Source organism: Pipistrellus hanaki (genome assembly GCF_964339955.1).
Source record: "Pipistrellus hanaki genome assembly, chromosome: 20".
Classification (NCBI taxonomy): domain Eukaryota; kingdom Metazoa; phylum Chordata; class Mammalia; order Chiroptera; family Vespertilionidae; genus Pipistrellus; species Pipistrellus hanaki.
Window position 1 is genome coordinate 1,111,924 of NC_140522.1, and position 21,515 is coordinate 1,133,438.

Genomic DNA, 21,515 nt, shown 5'->3' on the forward strand with positions numbered 1-21,515 from the left:
ATTGGCGGAGGAGGGAAGTTTAAGTCGGGGCAAGACGCCGCCTCACCTGCGCCGCCGCCGCTGTCCGGCGGGCGAGTGTGTTTGGGGGAGCCGCTGCCTGTATTTCGGGGTGCGGCGGGGGGTGGGGAATTGCGTTGTGCGCGGGGCGCCATGGCGGCGGCGGAAGCCCCCCGGGCCGCCATAGCGGCGCGGCGCGGCTGCGGGGCCGCCGGGGAGCCGGGCCCGCCGCCCGTGCTCATCCTCAGCCACTTCTGCCCGCGGCCCTTCGTGTGCTTCGGGGCCCTGCGGCCCGGCGCCTCCCGGGCGCTGCCGCTCGCCGTGCTCAACCCCAACGCCGAGCCGGCCGCCGTGGCGCTGCCCCCGGGGCCCGCCGCCGAGCGCGGCTTCCTCGTCCGGCCGCGCGCCTTCCGGCTGCAGGTGGGTGTGCGGGCCGCGCGGGCGTCACCCCGGGGTGCGGGGTGCGGGTGGGGGGACCCCAGAGAGAGGAGGAATCCAGGATTTTTTTTTTTTCCTCCTCTGCCCACTCGGGGGGCATCCGGGTCCCCGTCTCGGGAGGGGGACTGAGGGCCGGGGTGCTGGGGGTGGGGTGGTGGGTGGGGCAGCACCGCACCCCAACGCGCATGCGCGGAGCATCCTGGGGCAGCATCTCCATAGCTCATTGCCTAGAGCAGCTGTTTTCTTGGTTAAAGAAATATATTTTATTGGGTTTTTTTTTGCAGAGAGGAAGGGAGAGGGATGGAGAGTTAGAAACATCCATGAGAGAGAAACATTGACCAGCTGCCTCCTGCACACACACACCTCTTCCCCCCCCCCCCCCACCAGGGATGTGCCTGCAACCAAGGTACACATGCCCTTGACCGGAACCCGGGACCCTTCAGTCCACAGACCCGATGCTCTATACACTGAGCCACACCGGCTTCGGCTTTGAAATATTTTATTGATTTTTCACTGAGAGGAAGGGAGAGGGATAGAGAGCTAGAAATATAGATGAGAAAGAGACATCCATCAGCTGCCTCCTGCATACCCACCACTGTGGATGTGCCCGCAACCAAGGTACATGCCCTTGACTGGAGTTGAACCTGGTTCTCTTGAGTCCACTGGCTGACGCTCTATCCGCTGAGCCAAACCGGTTTCGGCTTGCTTTCTTTTTAAAAAAATTTCTTTATGGATTAAGGTATTACATATTTGTCTTCATCCCCACATTACCTTCCCACCCAGCCCCCACTCATGCCCTCACCCCCCTGGTGTCTGTGTCCATTGGTTAGGTGTATAGGCATGCACACAGGTCCTTTGGTTGATCTCTTCCCCTTACCCCGTCGTCCCCTGCCTTCCCTCTGAGGTTTGACGGTCTGATCCATACTTCCCTGTCTCTGGTTTTCAACCTCGTTCGTCTCCTGGCACACGTAACTAACTACTGGAATTCTGCAGCACCCCCCCCCCCAAAAAATATATATATATATATATATATATATATATATATATATATATAACGTTTGCTAATCTGATCCCCCAATATATATGTTGTTTTTTGTTTGTCTTTTCCGATCTGAAAAAACAAATTTTTTTGGGCAAAAGTTTTAATAATGCAGTTTCTTCTATATTCGAACTGGAAGTAGTATGCATATCCTAAAGAAGTAGAAATATGTGATTTAAATTAAAAAAAAAACACACCAAAAAAACACCTGATAATGAAACGGAGAAATGAAATGATTTGGAGACTGTGCCATTGCTTTATTTACAATTGAGATCTAGTCACAATTTCATTTTATTGTGAACCTTGTTACTGCTGTAGCTTTTTTCCTCGTACTGAGTGAGAGAGGTTAGGAAAACATGTTTGATTTAATGTTTCTGTGGTGTGGAGTGTTGGTGAGCAGCAGTTAGTAATCTTGCCCTGTGGTCTGGGTCGTTCACAGTATGTGCTGGTTGGTATGCCTGGTCTCCTGTTACAGCGATTTAAAATCATCCTTCTGATTTCAGCCGAAAGAAAAAATCGTCATTTCTGTGGTCTGGACGCCAGTGAAAGAAGGCCGAGTCCGAGAGGTCCTGACGTTCGTCGTCAATGACATCCTGAAACACGAGGTCATACTGCTAGGAAACGCCGAGCAGCCCAGAAAGAAAAAGGTAATCGCTTTTCCTCATCCTGTCCTTTACGCTTAAGAACATGACAATGTGTGCCGAGACCGGTTTGGCTCAATGGATAGAGCGTCGGCTTGGGGACTGAAGGGACCCGGGTTCGATTCCGGTCAAGGGCATGTACCTTGGTTGTGGGCATATCCCCAGTAGGGGGTGTGCAAGAGGCAGCTGATTGATGACTCTCTCTCATCGATGTTTCTAGCTTTCTATCTCTCTCCCTTCCTCTCTGTACAAAATCAATAAAATATATTTAAAAAAAAAAAGAAAAAAAAAGAAAAGAAAATAACAGCGTGTGAACATTGCTTTGATAACACGTGTGGAGGTGAGTTACACACATATGTTTTCTCATTACAGGTAACGTACAACAACCATCAACCTAACTTGTCCGTTTTGCTCCTTTTTGCAGAGGAGTCTCTGGGACACCATTAAGAAGAAGGAAGCTCCGGCCTCCTCAGGCCACAAGAAAAGGATTCCGGATATTCCGAGTGTGAACCAGACGTTCAGCGTCCTGCCCAGAGCGGACAGAGTCCGGAGCCCCCTGCAGGCCTGTGAAAACCTGGGTGTGAGCGAAGGCTGTGCCCCAGCAGCCAGCGATTCTCTCCTCCTCCTCCAGGAGAACAGAATTCCCATCTCACCCATCAGCCCCGCTCTGGAGGACTGCCACGGGGACGCGTGTCTGCCCCTGTGCGTCCGGCGGTCCACCACCTACACGGCCCTCCGGGCACCTGTCGGCGGGCAGCTGTGGGCACCCGGAGGGGCCCCCGCGTGCCAGGAGTTCAGCGAGAACGTCACGCCGGAAAGTTCCGTGGACTCCTTGACGGATGATGTCAACGGCCCCATGGAAGAGGCCGGCAAACGCGTTCTCACCCCAAACTGCCCTTCCCCGTGGGGCGTTCCCCGGAGCCCCGGGGGCTTTCTGAGCCCCGGTTCCTTTCTGAGGAGCGGCCATGGGGCCGGCCATGAACCGGACGTGTTTCCGAAACGGGGTCCGAGGCCCAGGCCCCTGGAACCAGACACCACCCATGGCACGTATAGGGCCATTTTAAGTCCCGATTCCTTCCTCAAGGACAATTACGGGCTGAGCCAGAAGCTGGAATCGGAGCCCTCGAACCCGTTTGTGTCCCCAAACCAGTTTGTCCGAGACAACATGCCGCATCTATCTGTAGCTCAGCCGGCGTGTCAGTTGTCGCCGCTCTCCAAAGGGAATTCTCGGGCCCCACCGTCTCCCCCGGGGCAGAAAGAAAGTGAAGATTTACCGCTTATTCCTGGAAGCCGGGGCTCGAACTCTCCGGAGGCTGTCTTCGAAGAACCCGCGGCTTTGGAAGCGGTGCCGGATGGTTCCGGTTTCACCAAACAGAAGCGGCCCGGGCTGCCCGCAGCCGGAGCTGCCGCCGGGCCGGACCCCGGGGCCCAGCCCCCGCGCCGCCCCATCCTCTCGGCCACGGTCACCAAGCCCAGGCCGCCGGGGCCCCGGGTGCACTCGGACACCGGGGCCCCAAGGGCCAGGCGGTGCCTCCGCGGCGCGGTCGGCGGGTGTGGGAGCCCCGAGGGGGACCGTGCCCTTCGCCCCCCCCTCCCGGTCATCGATCCCGCCGGGAGCAGCTCCCCGGGGAGCGGAAGAGCCCCCCCTTCCCCCCAGCCCGCCTTCGCGGCGGCGCGGAAGAGGAAGAGCTGGGGCAGCGGGGAGGACACGCACAGGGCGCCGGCCGGACACCCGGAGGGACGCGAGAGCAAGAGAACCCACGTCTGTCCCCCGGAGCCCCGGACCTCCACGGCCAGGAAGAGCAGAGTGCCGGTGACGCCCGGGACGAGGGCCGGTGAGTGTCCACAGAGGCCACGCTGTCTGCTGCTCGGAGCTGGCCTGAACCCGCCCCTGAAGGCATCCCCCTCCCCGCTCCCGTCTCCTCCGCTCCGCCGTGTTTCTGGAAACCTGGCGCCAGCATCCTCATGCCCTGCAGCCCTGCAGTCCCTTCATCCCCACTCCCCCTCCAGCCCCCACTTCCGCCCGCCTGCACGTTCCTCTTACTCAGCGTGGCCGCCGTCACTCCTTACACACACGTCTCCTCGCTGTGCTTGTCTAGAGACACCCATCCCAGCCCAACGCGGCCGCCTCGTGGCCTGAACCCTGCTGGTGGGTCCTTAAGTGCGTGACCTCTGCCTGGCCGGGTGGCTCAGTGGTGGGAGCATCATACCATTCGCCAAAAGGGGGAGGGCACATGCCCAGTCCAGTCAGGGCACATGCCCGGGGTGTGGGTTTGATTTCTGGCTGGGTCACACATGGGAGGCAACCGATGGGTATTTCTCTCTCTCCCCCACTCTTTCCCTCCCTCCTTTCTTCCTCCCTCCTTTCCTTTTCCTTTAAAATCAATAACCATAACTTCATGTGAGGATTTAAAACGATAAGTAAGTAAATTCATGACCTCTGACCTCAGGGAAGCCCTTAAGTCCCAGCTCGGCTCTGTTTTCCTGGTTTGGGACCGTGTCCCTCCGCTGCAGGCTGCCGCCGCCTCCCTCTCTCCTCCTGAGGCCTCCCGCCCCTCCCTGCCGGCTTACGGAGAGCCAGTGGTCGGCCTGGCACCTCCCCGGTCTCCATGCTTCTTCTGCCTTAGCCGGTTCTCATCGTGGCCACTCAGCTGCTTCCTGTCCGCTTTGGCCTCTGGTCTGACCCCTGCCTTCGCCTCCTACACGCTTGCTGCACACGGACAGGCTCGTGGAAAAGCCACATGTAGCTGGGAAAGAGTCACGCAGGGATCTCATGTCACCTTTTAATGCTCTTGTTCTGCTTTACAATTTATTTTAGATTCTTTAGCACTCAAAACTCCTAACTCTAAAACACACAGACGGACGCCACGCATGGTTCCTGTGGCCCAGGCTAGTCTGACCTTCATTAAACGCTTGAAAACAGGCAAGTGTCTCTGGGCGGCAGCGGCTGTGGGGACTGCCCTGAGCGGAGCAGGACTGGTGTTCCCGGCGGAAACGGATGGCTGTGTGTGAACGGAGCCGGGGAGAGCCGGGGAGGGGGTGTGCGGTGGCCGTGGGGGCGCTTTCTCGGCTTCGGGACTCGGGGTTTCCAGATGACAGCAGCAGGGGCCGCCTCGCTCTCCCCTTGTCCTCGGATTGCGTGTCACTCACTCCCCAGGGCTGCCCCGTCTCCAGCGAGCGGGAGAGAAGCCCTCTCAGTGCTCGGCTGCCGTGTGCCCTCTGACGATTTAAAGGAAAAGGTCTCACGCCGACCCCCCCGTCTCACGCCCGCAGACATCCCCCGGCACCCGATGCCCTTCGCCGCCAAGAACGTGTTCTACGACGAGCGCTGGAAGGAGAAGCAGCAGCTGGGCCTCACGTGGTGGCTCAACTTCCTCCTGACGCCCGATGACCTGGCCGTGAAGACGCAGGTCCCGGAAGGTGAGCAAGGCCCCTGAGCGCGGCCCCGGCGTCAGCGAGACGGCGCCTGGTCCCACAGGGAGGGCCCCGCAGGGCGGGTGCCTTCTTTATCTGTTTAATGTGTCAGTGATTCTTTACAGGAAGGAGAGTTAGAAACATCCGTCAGCTGCCTCCTGCACACCCCCTGCTGGGGATGTGCCCGCAACCAAAGCACATGCCCTCGACCGGAATCGAACCCGGGACCCTTCCGTCCGCAGGGCGAACCTCTATCCACTGAGCCACACCAGTGAGGGCCAGAGTGTGCCCTTTTTTTTTTTTTAATTTAAAAAAAATATATATATTGTTGTTGATTTCAGAGAGGAAGGGAGAAGGGGAGAGAGAGAGAGAAACATCAACGATGAGAGAGAATCATGGATCGGCTGCGTCCCGCACATTCCCTACTGGGGATCAAGCCCCTGCCCGGAATCGAACCTGGGACCCTTCAGCCCGCAGGCTGAATGCACCCCGGAGGAGACAGTGTGGGAAGGGGTGCCTTTTGCGGTGGAACCAGCAGGTCGCGGTGGGGGACGGGCCTCCGGGCTTGGTGTTGAGCTGGAGGGGAGGAGGGCGCCTGGGAGGGCGCGGGTGACATGGCGGGCGGTGCGCACCGCGTTCACCGGGCCCTCTGTCTCTCCTCTCCTGCAGTGAACGCGGCCACGCTGCTCCTGGGCGCCGAGAGCCACCACAAGGCGAGCGTGGCCCGCGCGCCCACCAAGGAGGAGGTGTCGCTGCGGGCGTACACGGCCCGGCGCCGGCTCAACCGCCTGCGGCACGCGGCCTGCCGCCTGTTCACGGCGGACGGCATGGTGCAGGCCATCAGGAAGCTGGAGGGGGAGATCGCAGCCCGGCGGCTGGCGGTCCGCAGGGACAGGCGGCTCTGGAAGGACGTGGGTACGCCGGCGGCTGCGCCTCTGTCTGTGAACGCGGAGTTCATGTGTTTATAAAGTCACTTCCTGTGCGAGACGGCCCGCCTGCCCCGTCCTCCGTGGAGGTGGTGACTGGCCTGTGCTTGGTTTCAGGGGAGCGGCAGAAGGTCCTCAACTGGCTGCTGGCCTACAACCCGCTGTGGCTGCGCATCGGCCTGGAGGTGAGGGCGCCCCCGCGGCCGCGCTGTCAAACGCGCTTGTGGGAGGCGCTCACAGTAAAATCCGGGTTCCCCGATGGAAGCGTTTCGGTAGCTTTTCTTCCCGTTTAAAACCGAAGCGCGCAGGAGGCACGGGGACCAGGCCCCTGTAGGTCATCGCCTCTTACTGTTATAGCCGCTTTTTGTTAGTTCCAAAACATCTATAACGCGGTGCTAGGCAGAGTAACAAGTAGCAGAAGCTCCTTTCTGGCAGAACTGGGCTCTTGTGAGTCCATTTCCGAATTGGAACCTGAGCACCATTGAGGGCTGTGCTGTGTGTCCGCTTCTCCGATGGCACAGAGGGCGGATGTGATGTGACCTCGGTGCCAGCCCCTGGCCGCGCTGGGCCCTGTCCAGGCTGGTGCGGGCAGCCCTCTGCGCCCCGTGCACAAAGCTGGCATCGGAACTCGAGGTTCCCCCATCACCCAAGGCCCAGTCGTACTGAGAATGTGAGAACGGACAGAGTGAGGGACGGGCCGCACTGCCCCTAACAGCTGCGGGCCCCCTGCTCCCCAGGACGGAGGGCGAGGCCGGAGCTGGAGATGGAGATGGCCTCCGCCTCCCCATCGGCCTCGCGGCCTCTGGGCCGTCCTGACTCGGCTCTCGTCCCCTCCAGACGGTGTTCGGGGAGCTCATCGCTCTGGAAGACAACAGCGACGTCACGGGGCTGGCCGTGTTTATCCTGAGCCGCCTGCTGTGGAACCCCGACATCGCCGCCGAGTTCAGACACCCGTCCGTCCCCCACCTGTACAGAGACGGTGAGCGGCTCCAGGGGCGGCGGCTTCTCGTCCTCCTGCCTCCGAGGTCACCGGCTGGAGAAAGAGCACCAGCCGGGTCCGCCCCCGCCCCCCTCTCCCCCGTCCCCGCATGTCCTCCTCCCGTGTTCCTCCTGCCTCTCTGCGCTCTGCCCCCTCCCCTCCATCTCCCCCACGGGGCTGTGGCTGTGGCTGTGGCGGGGATCTGCTGGTTCGCGGTGTTAACCTGTCCCGCTCCCCGTGCCGCCCTCAGGCCACGAGGAAGCCCTCTCGGCCTTCACGCTCAAGAAGTTCGTGCTGCTGGTCTGCTTCCTGGACCGCGCCAAGCTCTCCCGGCTCATCGACCACGACCCCTGTCTCTTCTGCAAAGACGCCGAGTTCAAGGTGGGCCCGGCTCGTCGGTGGCACTGCCCGTGCACACCTAAGGCTCGGGCTCGCCGTGTGGCACGTTTTCTCTGTAGAAGAGGGAGCTCCTCCGGGAGCGGGGCTGGGTGGGCGGAGCCGGTCCAGCGAGTCCTCCCAGCGGCTCCCCTCCGTCTGGGGGCTCACCTGCGCCTCGCCGGCCGGCCTGAACCGGAGAGGAGCAGACGGGGCTCCCGGGCCTCTGCGCGGGGGCAGGCCTCTCCTACCGGGCGCGCTGGCCGGCCGCTGCTCGTTCTCAGAGAGAGCGTTCGTCTGAGCCGCTTCTGAGCGGTCACTGTCCGGGCGGGGGGCGCGGGGTCTGACGCCTGGCTGCCCACAGGCGAGCAGAGACGTGCTGCTGGCCTTCTCGCGGAGCTTCCTCAGCGGGGAGGGCGACCTGTGCCGCCACCTGAGCGGCCTGGGGCTGCCCGTCAGCCACGTGCAGACGCCGCTGGACGAGTTCGACTTCGCCGTCACCAACCTCGCCGTGGACCTGCAGTGCGGGGCGCGCCTGGTGTGAGTAGAGACGTGGAATCGGTCTGCTGCTGGGCCGCTGGAATGTTCCCCAAAGCACTCTTGTCTGTGTTTGCACGGCCTTTGTTGCTTTTTCGTGTTTGGAGGTGAATCTAGGGTTAAAAAAAAACGGGACCAAGTATCGGGAGAATGGGGTCCGTGCCCTCGGCCTGCTGGCGGGAGCGAGGAGTTTCAGAGAGTGTTTGAGTCTTTCTGCCTCTTTAACTTGGTGGTGGGGTTATGTGGGTGGTCACCGTATTTAATGAGGCTTTATATCACTCTGTGTTTATATCACTCTCATCTGGAACCCTCCCGCCGGCAGGCGCGCCGTGGAGCTGCTCACGCAGGACTGGGGCCTCTCCAGGCAGCTCCGCGTGCCCGCCATCAGCCGCCTGCAGAAGGTGCACAACGTGGACCTCGCTCTGCAGGCGCTGCGCGCCCGGGGCGTCCCCTTACAGGACGAGCAGGGTGAGCCCGCGGCCGCTCCCCGGGGCCCTGTCCCCCCCCCGCCGTCCCCCCTTCCTCCCTCCCCCCCTTCCCGCTGTCCCCCCTTCCTCCCTCCCTCCCCTCCGCGGTGCTGACCTGTCTCCGCCGCAGGGAGCGCCATCCTGGCCAAGGACATCGTGGACCGGCACCGGGAGAAGACGCTGGCGCTGCTCTGGAGGATGGCGCTGGCCTTCCAGGTGCCGAGGCGGCCGGGGACCCTGCCTTCCTCCTGCTGAGCCGTCCCGGGGACGGGCTGGTCCTCAGAGCGCCCTCCCTCTCCCTCTCCCTCACCTCCACCCCTCCGTCTCCCTCTCCCTCTCCCTCTCCCTCTCCCTCACCCTTCCCTCACCTCATCCCTCCCTCTCCCTCATCCCTCCCTCTCCCTCACCTCACCCCTCCGTCTCCCTCTCCCTCACCCTTCCCTCTCCCTCTCCCTCTCCCTCACCTCCACCCCTCCCTCTCCCTCTCCCTCTCCCTCTCCCTCACCTCCACCCCTCCCTCTCCCTCTCCCTCTCCCTCTCCCTCACCTCCACCCCTCCCTCTCCCTCTCCCTCACCCTTCCCTCTCCCTCTCCCTCTCCCTCACCTCACCCCTCCCTCTCCCTCTCCCTCTCCCTCTCCCTCTCCCTCACCTCACCCCTCCCTCTCCCTCATCCCTCCCTCTCCCTCACCTCACCCCTCCGTCTCCCTCTCCCTCTCCCTCACCTCCACCCCTCCCTCTCCCTCTCCCTCACCCTTCCCTCTCCCTCTCCCTCTCCCTCACCTCACCCCTCCCTCTCCCTCTCCCTCTCCCTCTCCCTCTCCCTCACCTCACCCCTCCCTCTCCCTCATCCCTCCCTCTCCCTCACCTCACCCCTCCGTCTCCCTCTCCCTCTCCCTCACCTCCACCCCTCCCTCTCCCTCTCCGTCACCCTTCTCTCTCCCTCACCCCTCCCTCTCCCTCACCTCACCCCTCCTGGCCTGAGACCCCTGGGCAGAGCCCCTGCCCCTTCCTCGCCCCCAGCGGACCTGTTGGTCTAAACTGGACGTCAGCTTCTGGGGCTGAAGCGATGCTCTGTCCGAAGGACTGAGGCAGTCACGCTCCCTTCCGTCCCAGGTGGACATCGCTGTCGACGCGGACGAGCTAAAGGAAGAGATCGACTATCTGAAGCGCGCGTGGGGGGCCAGGAGAAGCTCGCCTGCGCCCTCCCGCCGCGCGGACGCGGCTCTCCGGGAGCAGACGGACCGGGGGCGGCCGGAGAGCGTGCGGCTGCTGCTGGAGTGGGCGCGGGCCGTGTGCGCCTTCTACGGCGCCCAGGTGCGTGCCCGCGTCCGCCCTGTGCCCGCGTCCCCCTGTGCCCGCGTCCCCCTGTGCCCGCGTCCCCCTGTGCCCGCGTCCGCCCTGTGCCCGCCTCTGCCCTGTGCCCGCCCGTGTCCTGTGCCCGCCCGCCTCCGCCCTGTGCCCGCCCGCGTCCTGTATCTGTGTCTGTGCCCGCGTCCCCCGGTGAGGCGCGGGGCGGGTCAGACAGGGCAGGTGGGCCCCGCCGCTAGCGTCTCTGCCTCTCCGGCGGCGACCTTCCCGCTCGCCCGCAGGTGGACAACTTCACCGTGTCCTTCTCGGACGGCCGCCTGCTGTGCTACCTGATCCACCACTACCACCCGCGCTGCGTGCCGCTGGCCGCCATCCGCCAGCGCACCTCGCAGACCGTGGAGTGTGCGCAGTCCGGCTCCGTGGTCCTCAACTCCTCGTCCGAGTCCGAGGAGAGCGGCCTGGACCTGTCCCTGCGAGCCCTGGAGCTGCGGCAGGCCGGTGGGTCGGTGGGCGTGGCGTGCTGAGTGGGTGGGCGTGGCCCCTGGGTTGGTGGGCGTGGCGTGCTGAGTGGGTGGGCGTGGCCCCTGGGTTGGTGGGCGTGGCGTGCTGAGTGGGTGGGCGTGGCCCCTGGGTCGGTGGGCGTGGTGTGCTGAGTGGGTGGGCGTGGCGCGCTGGGTTGGTGGGCGTGGTGTGCTGGGTCGGGGGCGTGGCCCGCTGGGTCGGGGACGTGGCGCGCTGGGTGCCAGGCCTGCAGTTGGCAGAGCCGCCGGCTCACGGCGGCCCTCCGGCGCAGGGACAGCCCCCGAGGAGCTGCACCGGGAGCTCCTGGAGAACGAGAGGAGGAACTTCCAGCTGGTGAGCTCCGCGGCCCGGGACCTGGGCGGCATCCCGGCCATGGTCCAGCACGCGGACATGTCCAACACCATCCCGGACGAGAAGGTGCGCGAGGGGGGCCCCTTCCCTTCCCCGAGGGCCGGGAGGCGGCGGCCAGGAGACGGGCCCGAGGGCCTGCTGCCGCCGCCTCCATCTCCGCTTCCTCCAGGTGGTGATCACCTACCTGTCCTTCCTCTGCGCGCGGCTGCTGGACCTCCGCCGGGAGAGCCGGGCCGCGCGGCGCATCCAGGCGGCGTGGCGGGAGCACCGGCTGCGGGCGGAGCGGCGGCGCCGGCAGGTACCGGATGGAGAGCGGCTGGTCTGGTCGTGCCGGTGCTGGGATGGCGCTCCGGCCCACCCCGGTTCCTCTGTTCGGTTCGGTGTGCTGCCCGGTTAACACTGACAAGTGACTTTCTTAAAATGATCATGTCGGGCCTCCAGTGATGGTTCGATTGCTTTCTTGTTTTGAGGAGCGAGACCGAGCTGCCAGCGTCATCCAGGCGGCCGTGCGGGGCTTCCTGGCCAGACGGCGCCGGCGGAGGGAGGCGCGGGCCGCGCTGGCCGTGCAGAGGCGCTGGCGGGCGCTGTGCCGGCGGCGGGCAGCCCTGCGGGCTGAGCGGGAGCGCCGGGAGAGAGCGCGGGACCAGGCGGCGTCCGTGATCCAGGTCAGCATCTGGCCCTCCGGAGCTTAGAAAGTTTTAATGACTTTTAAAGGAAGGAAGTGAAACATGATCCACTTCTAAGCTGTTGTAGCTTAGACTTCTGTTTTATCTGGGGCTTAACCTCGGCAAATATCGCAGGAGCATGTGAGATGTCGCTTCCTGACGTATGTCATCCATTTGCCTCAAACTCTTACAAAAATGAAAAAGCCAGACGCACTGGTGTGAACGCCGGGTGCAGCGCAGGCACAGACGGGCGATGCCCGGTCTCCCCGGACGGGCCCCCAGGCCGCCTGTGGCTCTGCTGTGCCTCCTCCCGCGGTCTCCAGGCCTCCCCTCGGCCGTGCTGGCCTGTGCCCTCATTCCACTCCACAGTCTGGTTCTGCAGTAATCTGTTTGATTACAGAATCAAAAAGATATTTGCATTGTGCCAGTTTTAGGTAATCGCATTAGGGTTGAGAGACAAAGATTGGTGAGTTGGCTCTAGCTGTATCAATGTAGGATCCAACATACACAGAGAGACAAGTATCTTTTTCAAAAATATGTTGTTTTAATGTAACGTGCTCATTCTTAAGCAATATGTTTGAGAAATGAAGGCCTTCGGACGTGTGGAGCTCAGGGTCTGGCCTCACTCTGTGCTCCTTCCTCCCGCAGAGACACTGGAGAGGGCACTCCGCCCGGAGGCGGTTCCTGAGGCTGAGGCACTGCTGCGTGGTCCTGCAGGCCCGCAGGAGGATGGTGGCCGCGGTCACCGCTCACCGCCGCCGCCGGCGGGCCGCGGTCACCATCCAGCGGCGCTGGCGGGCGTGCGTGAGGCGGCGGCGGGACCAGCAGCAATGCCGGGCGCTCCGAGCCGCCTGCCTGGTCCTCCAGGCCGCCTTCCGGAGGAGGCAGCGCCGGCGGCTGCGGGCCCGGACCAGAGCCGCGGCCACGCTGCAGAGGGCCTTCCGTGCCTGGCGGGCCCGGGAGGGGCGGGCGGCCACCGCCATCCAGGCCTGGTACCGGGCGCGCCGGGCCGCCCGGCGATACCGCCACGTCCGCGCCTGCGCCGTCCTCCTGCAGGCCCGGTTCCGGGGCCTGCGAGCCCGGCGGCTGTACCGGCGGAGGCGGGCGAGCGTGCTGGCCATCCAGAGGCGCTGGCGGGCCCTCCTGCAGGGCCGGGCGGAGCGCGCCCGCTTCCTGAGTCTCCGGGAGACGGCCGTCAGGCTGCAGGCGCTCGTGAGAGGACACCAGCAGCTGCGGAGGTACCGGAGGGTGAGGCGCGCCGCCCTCGCGATCCAGGCGCGTTTCCGAGCTCGCGTGGCGGCCCGGCGCGCGCTGGCGGCTTTCCGGGAGACGCGCGCGGCCGTGCTGGTGCTGCAGGCCGCGTGGCGGGGGCTGCGGGCCCGGAGGACATTCCAGCGTGCCCGCATGTCCGCCGTGACCATCCAGTCCCACTACCGCGCTCACGCGGCCAGAAGGAGCTTCCTGCGCCTGAGACACGCCGCCGTCCGGCTGCAGGCCATCGTGAGGATGAGACGGGCCCGGGCACAGTTCCTGCGTCTGAGAGCGGCCGCCCTGGTCACCCAGCGGCGGTTCCGGGCCCTGCGGACGGCCGCGCGGGCCAGGGGAGAGTACCGGCGGCTGCGGGCGGCCTGCGTCCAGCTGCAGGCCTTCTTCCGCATGCGGGCGGCCCGGCGGCACTTCCTGCGAGTGCGCCAGGCGGCTCTGGTCATCCAGCGGCACTACCGCGCCCGCCAGGCACGGCTCAGCCGGCAGAGGCACGGGCAGGTGCTCAGGGCCGCCACCTGCCTGCAGGCCGCGTTCTGGGGCCATCGGGCGCGCCGGCTTCTCCAGCGCCAGGCCACGGCCGCGTGTACCATCCAGGCCGCGTTCCGGGGCCACCGGGCGCGCCGGCTTCTCCAGCGCCAGGCCACGGCCGCGTGTACCATCCAGGCCGCGTACAGAGGCCACCGGGCCCGCCAGCTTCTCCAGCGCCAGGCTGCGGCCGTGCGCACCATCCAGGCCGCGTTCCGGGGCCACCGGGCGCGCCGGCTTCTCCAGCGCCAGGCCATGGCCGCGTGTACCATCCAGGCCGCGTACAGAGGCCACCGGGCCCGCCAGCTTCTCCAGCGCCAGGCTGCGGCCGTGCGCACCATCCAGGCTGCGTTCCGGGGCCACCGGGCGCGGGCTCGGTTCCGGGTGGTGCTCTGGGCTGCCGTCGCCATCCAGAGGTGGTACCGGGCCCGCATGGCAGCTCGGGACCGGGCAGCTCGGGCTGCGAAGGCAAGGACGGCAGCGCTCGCTCTGCAGGCGGCCTATCGCGGCTGGAAGGTGCGGGCGCAGGTCCGCCGGGAGCAGCGGGCGGCACGGAGGATCCAGGCCGCGTTCCTGGCGGCCCGGGCCCGGAGGCGGTTCCAGCAGCTGAGAGCGGCCGCACTGGTCCTGCAGCGGCGCTGGAGGGCGAGGGCCGCGGGCCGGAGGCAGCGAGCGGCGTACACCGGGCTCCGGCGGGCGGCGCTGACCCTGCAGGCCGCGTGGAGGGGGCGGACGGCCAGGAGGCAGATCCAGAGGCGACACGCGTGCGCCGCCGTCATCCAGGCCCGGTTCAGGGCGCGCAGGGCCCGGAGGAGGTACGCGGCCTGCAGGGCCGCCGCCATGGCCATCCAGAGGTGGTACCGGCAGGTCAGCGCCGCCCGCCAGCAGCGCAGGGACCACCTCCGGCTGCAGGAGGCAGCGGTCCGCGTCCAGGCTGCCTTCCGGGGCCTGCGGGCCAGGAGGCAGCTGCGGCGCATGCACAGGGCGGCCGCCACCATCCAGGCCGTGTTTAGGATGCACCGGGCACAGGAGAGGTTCCGCCGGGCGAGAGCGGCCGCCGTGGCCATCCAGAGGAGGTTCAGGGCCCGTCGCCGGGGCCGGGCGCAGCGTGCGCAGTTCGTGGCCCTCCTGCGGGCCGTGCGTGTGCTCCAGGCGAGCTGGCGAGGAGCGCGAGCCAGGCGGGCCCTGCGGCGGACGCGGCGGGCGGCCGTGCTGATCCAGCGCTGCTACCGCAGGCACCGCGCGCGCACGGCCTCCCTCCAGCTCCGGCGGGCCGCAGAGACGGCGCAGCGCCGGCACCGCGCGGCCGGCACCCTCCAGGCCGCGGTCCGCGGCTGGCTGGCGCGGGAGCGGCTGCGGGAGATGCACCGGGCGGCCACCGTGCTCCAGGCCGCGTTCAGGACGCACCGAGCGCAGGCCGGGTACCGGGCCCTCAAACAGGCCTCCGTCCTGGTGCAGCGGCGGTACCGAGCCTGCCGAGCGGCTAGGCTGCGGACAGAGGAGTGTGTCGGACAGCGGGGAGCAGCCAGACAGCGGGGTAGAGAGGAGTGTGTCGGACAGCGGGGAGCAGCTGGACAGCGGGGAGCAGCCGGACAGCGGGGTGCAGCCGAGGTCCCGCCGGCCACAGTGGAGGGAGCGGAGGCGGGTCGGCACTTGCAGGAGCAGCTCGGAGCCACTGTGCTCACTCAGCGCGCGCAACGGAGGCTCCGGCAGCGCCTCCCCCAGCAGCAGCTCTGGGGGGCCCCCACGGTGACCCGGGAAAGACACAGAGCCAATGAGAACAGGGCGCTGGAGCACCGCGCGCTCGAGAAGGCAGCCTGTGCCCAGGCGGGCTCTCCGGGCCCCACGGCGGGGGAGCAGAGTCCGGAGCGGCGGCCGGCGGCCGGCACTGTCCAGCCGCGTCTCAGAGGCGTCAGAACGACGACACGTACCCTCCGCTCCCGAGCAGCCGTGGTGGCGGCTCCGAGAAGACGCAGAGGGGCCCCCGGACGGCCGTCTTCCTGCAGCGGTTTGCAGGGACCCAGGGACCGCGACCGCAGGCCCCGGGCCGCCACCCTCATCCAGGCCTGGCACCCGATGCCCCAGGCCCGCGCCGCCTACGGGGCCAGGAGAAGGGCGGCCGCTGTTCCGCAGAGTCACTGCCGCTCCCCGAGGGGGCGCTGGGCGCTGGGAGAGGCCTCCGAGGGCGCCGGGCCCCCTGCGTCCCGCGGGGACGGGGCTGGCGCTCACGACGCCGCCCGGAGCCCAGCGGCCAGGCCGCGCTCGGGGCCCAAGGCCTCCGCGGCTGCTCCCTGTCGGGGGGAAGCCGTGGGCACCAGCCCGCCCACCCTCCGGGCACCGGCCCCCGGCGCGCTGGGAGCCGGGGAGCCAGCCGCCCCGCGGGCCCGGGCCGCCCTTCGCGTGGCCGGGTGTCCGGGCAGGTCCGTCCGGCGGAGGAGGGCTGTGGTTCCCCTGCCGCTGGCCCTCGGGGCCCGGCGGGCTCGATGGCGGGTCCTGCCGCGGAGGGGAGCGGCGGTCACCGGGCAGAATCGCCGCCGCGCCCGTGCGTCCGCGAGGCTCCAGAGGCGAGAGCGCTCACAGGTCAGCAGCGCCATCGTCATCCAGGCGTGGGCGCGGGGCTTTCTGCAGCGGCGGAGGCTCCAGGAGGCCAGGGCCAGCGCCCTGACAATCCAGGTCCGTGCACTTCCTTCCACGGAAGCTCCCATTCTCCCAGGGGACCAGCCCGCAGGGCCAGGGCGCTCGCTGGGTTAGGGCCACGTTTCTGATCCAGAACGGCGCGTGTTTGAGGGAGCCCGGGCACTGGGAGGGGCTGAGCCGAGACGGCCCCGGGGGCGATGGTGGGGCCCTCCCCGGAGGACGGGCGGAGGGGGCTTCTCTGTGAGTGACCTTCTTTCTAAGTGAGCCCCTCCCGGGTGTGTGTCTCTGTGCCGAGCAGGCTGCGTGGCGGAGCTACAGAGCCCGGCGGCAGGTGCGGGCCGAGGCGGCGGCCTGCAGGATCCAGGCCTGGGTCCGGGGCTGGCAGGCGCGCAGGGAGTACCGGGCGGTGCTGAAGGCTGTGCGGGCCGTGCAAGGCCGCTTCCGGGCCCGGCGGGCCAGAGCCCGGTAATGCAGCCCGCTGGGGCTGGGGCTGGGGCTGGGGCTGGGGCGGGCGTGTGTGTGTGTGTGTGTGTGTGTGTGAGCACGGTAATGCAGCCGCTGGAGCTCGGGCGGGCGGGCGTGTGTGTGTGTGTGTGTGTGTGTGTGTGTGCGCGCATGCGCACGCAAATGCATGTGCATGTTCGCAATGATGGCTGCTAGAGCATAAGCATAAGTTGGGCTTTTCTGTTATGCTCTTTTGTTATTGCCTTTCATATACTTTCTCCTCCAGTGTCTGTTTAAATGCGGGTCCATAAATACCGAGTAGATTGGTCTGAACTTGCTTTCCGATGACCCTCCAGGTTCCTGAGCATGAGGGCGGCCGCAGTTACCATCCAGAGGAGGTGGAGAGCCGCACTGTCGGGCAGGAGGGCCCGCGAGCACCTCCTGGCGGTGCAGGTGGGTCTGAGCGGGCCCCGGACGTGTGCAAAGAGCTGCCTCAGGCGGCAGGAGAGAGCAGCCTGGACACCAGGGAGACTGAGGGCTGGGACTTAGCAACACACACAGGGTGACCTCACCCCTGTGCCCTGAGGGCTGGCTCACACACTGGGCGTGTTTGAAAGCTGATAGCACTTCTTACCACGGTGGAAAGAACGTCAGCTTTTAAGCGTTAGCTCGCCGACTTACAGTCGGATAGTGGGACGCACAGGAGGAGCACGGATTGGTGTCTTACCAGTGGTTCCCTCTCCTTCAGACGGCGGAACGCAGAGCCGGCGCCCGGCTCCTGCGCTGGGCAGCCGCCGCCCGCTGCCACCTGGCTGCCGCCCGGATCCAGCGGGCGTACCGGCGCCACGCGGACCGGCGCCTGCGGGCCGCCGTCTGCATCCAGGTGAGCCTCGCGTGCGGCCGGGACGTGTGTGACACGCCTGGATATTTGATAGGTGATTCACTGTGCACTCGTTTACATCACACACCAAAGCAGCCCGGCCGGCCGGCGTGGCTGATGGTGGAGCGTCGACCTACGAACCAGGAGGTTCAGGGTTCGATTCCCGGTCAGGGCACAGGCCCGGGGTGTGGGCTCGATCCCCAGTGTGGGGCGTGCAGGAGGCAGCCGGTCCATGATTCTCATCACTGATGTTTCATTCTCTCTCCCTCCCTCTCTCTGCAATCGTTAACACACACACATACACACACACATGCACATACATGCACATATATATACACAGATATACACACACATATGTACACACACATATGTACACACACACACATAAACACCCGTAGTAAAACCCTCCCCTGCTTTCCACAGAGATGGTTCCGGGCCAGGCTGCGGCTGCAGAGGTTCATGCACATCCGTCACAGCATCGTCGCCCTCCAGCGCCAAGTTCAAGTGCAAGCTCGTGGGCGGCGGCAGGACCGGGCGGCCTCGGTGATCCAGGCCGCTGTGCGCCGCTTCCTCCTCCGCAGGAAGCAGGAGCGGCTCCGCCGCGCGGCCGTGAAGATCCAGGTGGGGCTGCCATGCCGCAGTGCGGGCCGAGGCTCAGGGTGCAGGTCACTAACGCTCTGAACGCAGCCGCACACCCTTAAACAGCTGCATTTAGCCCGAGACCCGGGGTCGGCAAACTGCGGCTCGAAAGCCACCTGCGGCTCTCTGGCCCCTGGAGGGCGGCTCTTCCACAGAACACCACGGCCCGGGCGGGTCTGTGTGGAAGAAGTGGCGTCAGAAGGAGTTTAGGTTTAAAAACTGTGGCTCTCCAGAGACATGTCTCTGTTGTGCTGTTGGCATTTGGCTCTGTGGACAGACGAGTTTGCCGACCCCTGCCCTAGACTGAGTCATCGGCGCTGAGCTGCCAGATGCCCTGGTCGGTTCCCGGGGGCGTGTGTGATGATGAGGGGGCGTTGGTGTGTCAGCGGTCAGCTGGCTGGGCCGGGGGGGGCGGGCACTGAGACAGGGACGCCCGCGCGGTTCTTAGAAAGCCCGGCCGGCCCTTTCTGGGAACCGCAGGGGCGCTCGCTGCCAGCTGCCCGCTCCTCTGTAAACGCAGCTGTTTACCTGGCGGGGATGAGGCTATGCCGCCGGAGCGTCCTGCGCGGTCTGACCCGCCGGCTTGTCCCCAGGCGCTGTGGCGGGGCTACGCGCTGAGGAGGAGGAACGGCTGCCCGAGAATCGCGGCCATCCGCACCAGCCTGCGCGCGCTAAGCGGCGCGGCCCGCGAGGAGGACCGGCTGTGCCGGCGGACGGCGCTGGCCCTCCACCACCTGCTCACCTACCGGCACCTGTCGGCCGTCCTGGAGGCCCTGCGGCACCTGGGTGAGCCGCGTCCCGTGCCAAAGCCCTTATCTGGGTCACGGCGGCCTCGGGCCCCGCTGGCTGGCCTCACGGGCTCTGAGCCTCCCTCTCTCTCTCTCTCCCTCCCTCCCTCCCTCCCTCCCCCCCTCCAGAGGTGGCCACCAGGCTGTCCCCCCGCTGCTGCGAGGACATGGCCCAGAGCGGCGCGCTCCGGCAGCTCTTCCTGCTGATCCGCAGCTGTAACCGCAGCGTGCCCTGCATGGAGGTGGTCAGCTACGCCGTGCAGGTGCTGCTGCACGTGGCCAAGGTATCCGGCTCCCCGCCAGGTGCTCCCGGGCAGGTGCTCCCGGGCAGGTGCTCCCGGGAAGGTGCTCGCCGCCAGGTGCTCGCCGCCAGGTCCTCGCCGGGCCTGGGTTGCTCGGCAGTGCGGTCCCGGGTGCTCATCCCCGCGCCTCGACGTCAGTCCCTCTCGGTCCCGTGGCTCCTCCCAGCACCGCGCTCACTGTCCCCCCCCCCCCCGCCCCTCTCCTCCAGTACGAGCGGACGGCGGCCGCGGTGAGCGCCGTGGACGGCTGTGTGGACACGCTGCTGGGCCTGCTGCGCATGTACCGGGAGAAGCCGGGCGACCGGCTCGCCGACAAGACCGGGGCCATCTTCACCCGGACCTGCTGCCTGCTGGCCGTCCTGCCGGGGGCGACCGGCCCGGCCGCGGTGAGCGGACACGCCCCTCGGCCCGGCAGCCGCGGGGAGCACGGCCGGGACCCTGTCGGCTGCGGGGAGGGGGACAGGGGGCCACTGGGGCACGCCGGTCGGGGCAGGATGTCGGTACTTGCCCTTGTGCTCGGTGTAGGGTTAGGGCCAGGGTGGGTGGGATATTTGCCCTCTGTCACCATCTGACAATCGGTTTATGACTGGCCCCGGTCTGACCTCAGAGCCGGTCTGCCATGGCTGAGCTTGCCGTGAAAGAAGGAGTGAAACTCAGGTGCTCGTTTTCCTGTCCAGGAAGCTCAGGTCAGGTCCAAGGTCGCCGGCTGTGTGAGCAGCATCTACAGGCTCACGGCGCAGCAGCACCGAGCGGACTCCGAGCGGACGCTGCCCCGGCCCAGCCACGACTCCTCCGCCGGCCTGCCCCGCCTCTCGGAAAGCCCCGCCAGGGCCCGGCCGGTGGCGCGGTAAGCGGGAGGCTCTGCGGCCCGGGTCCCGGTGCCCGGTGGTCGCTCGGCGTGCCGAGTCTGACCTGGAGGGGCAGCCCTGACCCTCTGAGGGGGAGCCCGGCCTGGGAGCCGTCTTGGGAAGCGGCGCCGTGGATGCTGCGGCCGGGCGGTCAGGCCTGTGGTTCTGGGGGGAGAGCAGTGCAGAGGCCACGTGAGGGTCATGAGGTCCAGGGCCCACCGGATAGCCTTTAAGCCATGGGAGGGGAGTGGTCACCCTGGGGACAGAGAAGACAGACGAGGAACCTCAGGGCCCCCCGTTCCTCTGGAAGTCAGGGGGGCCAGCCGAGGTGCTAACCGGACGGGGGACACCCAAGGCCAGTGGCACCCCCGCCGGGGGAGCGGGCGCTGCCGGGGCGGCCAGCTGGAGAGGCAGAGGACGTGGTTAACGCGCGGCCCCCGTCTTCCAGCCTCCAGCCGGACTGGGTGCTGAGGAGGGAGCCCGGGCAGGAGATCGCGACGCCCCTGCAGGCCGCGCAGCTGGTGATGGACACGCTGGGCGTCCCTTACCCCTGACGGCGGCCGGCGGGCAGGACCGACGCCGTAACGCCGATCATGGCGGAAAGTGCTTTGGACTTTTTCTAGAACTCCTACGATCAGATTTTGTATTAAAATTTAAGAAATACTTATACCAATAAAGTTTGTACATTTGTCATTGTTTCTTTTCGCAGTAGCTCTACGAACATGATCCCCCCCTCTCTCTCTGCCTTCCATTCTCTAAAAACCAATGGGAAAATATCCTCGGTGAGGATTAGCAAAAGTGAAGACAAAGGCCGGCCGGCCGGCTGGTTAAATGTGTCATTAAATGATAAGATTTCATGAAAGGGTCCAGGCGATTCAGGGTTGGGTCGCCCATGATCCTCTGGGTTCTTGGCTTCTCTCGGGAAAGAATTCACTCACAAGCCAGCAGAGTTTCCCGTGACAGAGTCTCTTAAGGGACAGTGGGAGGAGGGCGCTCCTCCCCAGGCCGCAGCCCCTCCCTCCTCGGAGGCTCCTGGAGACGCGGGGCATCCCCTGGGGGGAGCACGGGGTTTCCTGGGGACGGGGTGAGGAGCCCTGTCGGCCTGTTTCCTTACTCGGGGCTCCAGGCGCCCGCCCCTGGGCGTGGGAGCTCACCCAGGACCGTGAGCGTGGAGGAGGGAGGGGCTGCTGCCAGGCCGGACTAGTCCCCCATGGTGGTGCCGTCTGCACTGCCGGCTCTAACCCACAGTCCTCCGGGGCTGGCTGGTCTAACGAGCTCCCCGATGGTCCTGGCAGCCTGGATTGGCCCCAGCTGATTGGCTACTCACTCCGTCTGGCTGGTGGGGGTGATGGGCAATTTTCAAATTAAAAACAGATGATTGAGCCCTAACCGGTGTGGCTCAGTGGATAGAGTGTCGGCCTGCGGGCTTAAAGGTCCCAGGTTCGATTCCGGTCAAGGGCATGGACCTTGGTTGTGGGCACATCCCCAGTGGGAGGTTTGCAGGAGGCAGCTGATTGATGTTTCTC

General features: G+C 65.9%; 1 protein-coding gene across 3 annotated transcripts; it reads left to right on the forward strand.

The window, feature by feature from the left end:
* Positions 1-72: 72 nt before the first annotated feature.
* ASPM (assembly factor for spindle microtubules) lies at positions 73-20,687 on the forward strand. 3 transcript variants are annotated; one of them, XM_084868543.1, is made up of 28 exons: positions 73-417; positions 1,978-2,121; positions 2,540-3,950; positions 4,934-5,038; positions 5,389-5,535; positions 6,199-6,444; positions 6,573-6,640; positions 7,293-7,434; positions 7,685-7,815; positions 8,174-8,349; positions 8,669-8,814; positions 8,944-9,029; positions 9,928-10,128; positions 10,404-10,620; positions 10,916-11,061; positions 11,165-11,293; positions 11,466-11,660; positions 12,309-15,000; positions 15,037-16,124; positions 16,384-16,553; positions 16,889-16,985; positions 17,281-17,415; positions 17,836-18,033; positions 18,645-18,837; positions 18,969-19,123; positions 19,351-19,527; positions 19,819-19,988; positions 20,438-20,687. In XM_084868543.1, the coding sequence occupies exons 1-28, from the start codon at positions 151-153 to the stop codon at positions 20,541-20,543; spliced, it is 9,138 nt and encodes a 3,045-aa protein (XP_084724669.1). In that variant the 5' UTR covers positions 73-150; the 3' UTR covers positions 20,544-20,687. The 3 variants fall into 3 exon arrangements, with proteins under 3 accessions (XP_084724669.1, XP_084724667.1, XP_084724668.1); XM_084868541.1 differs by having other exon boundaries at positions 12,309-16,124; XM_084868542.1 differs by having other exon boundaries at positions 12,309-16,124; positions 16,387-16,553.
* The last annotated feature ends 828 nt before the right edge of the window (positions 20,688-21,515 follow it).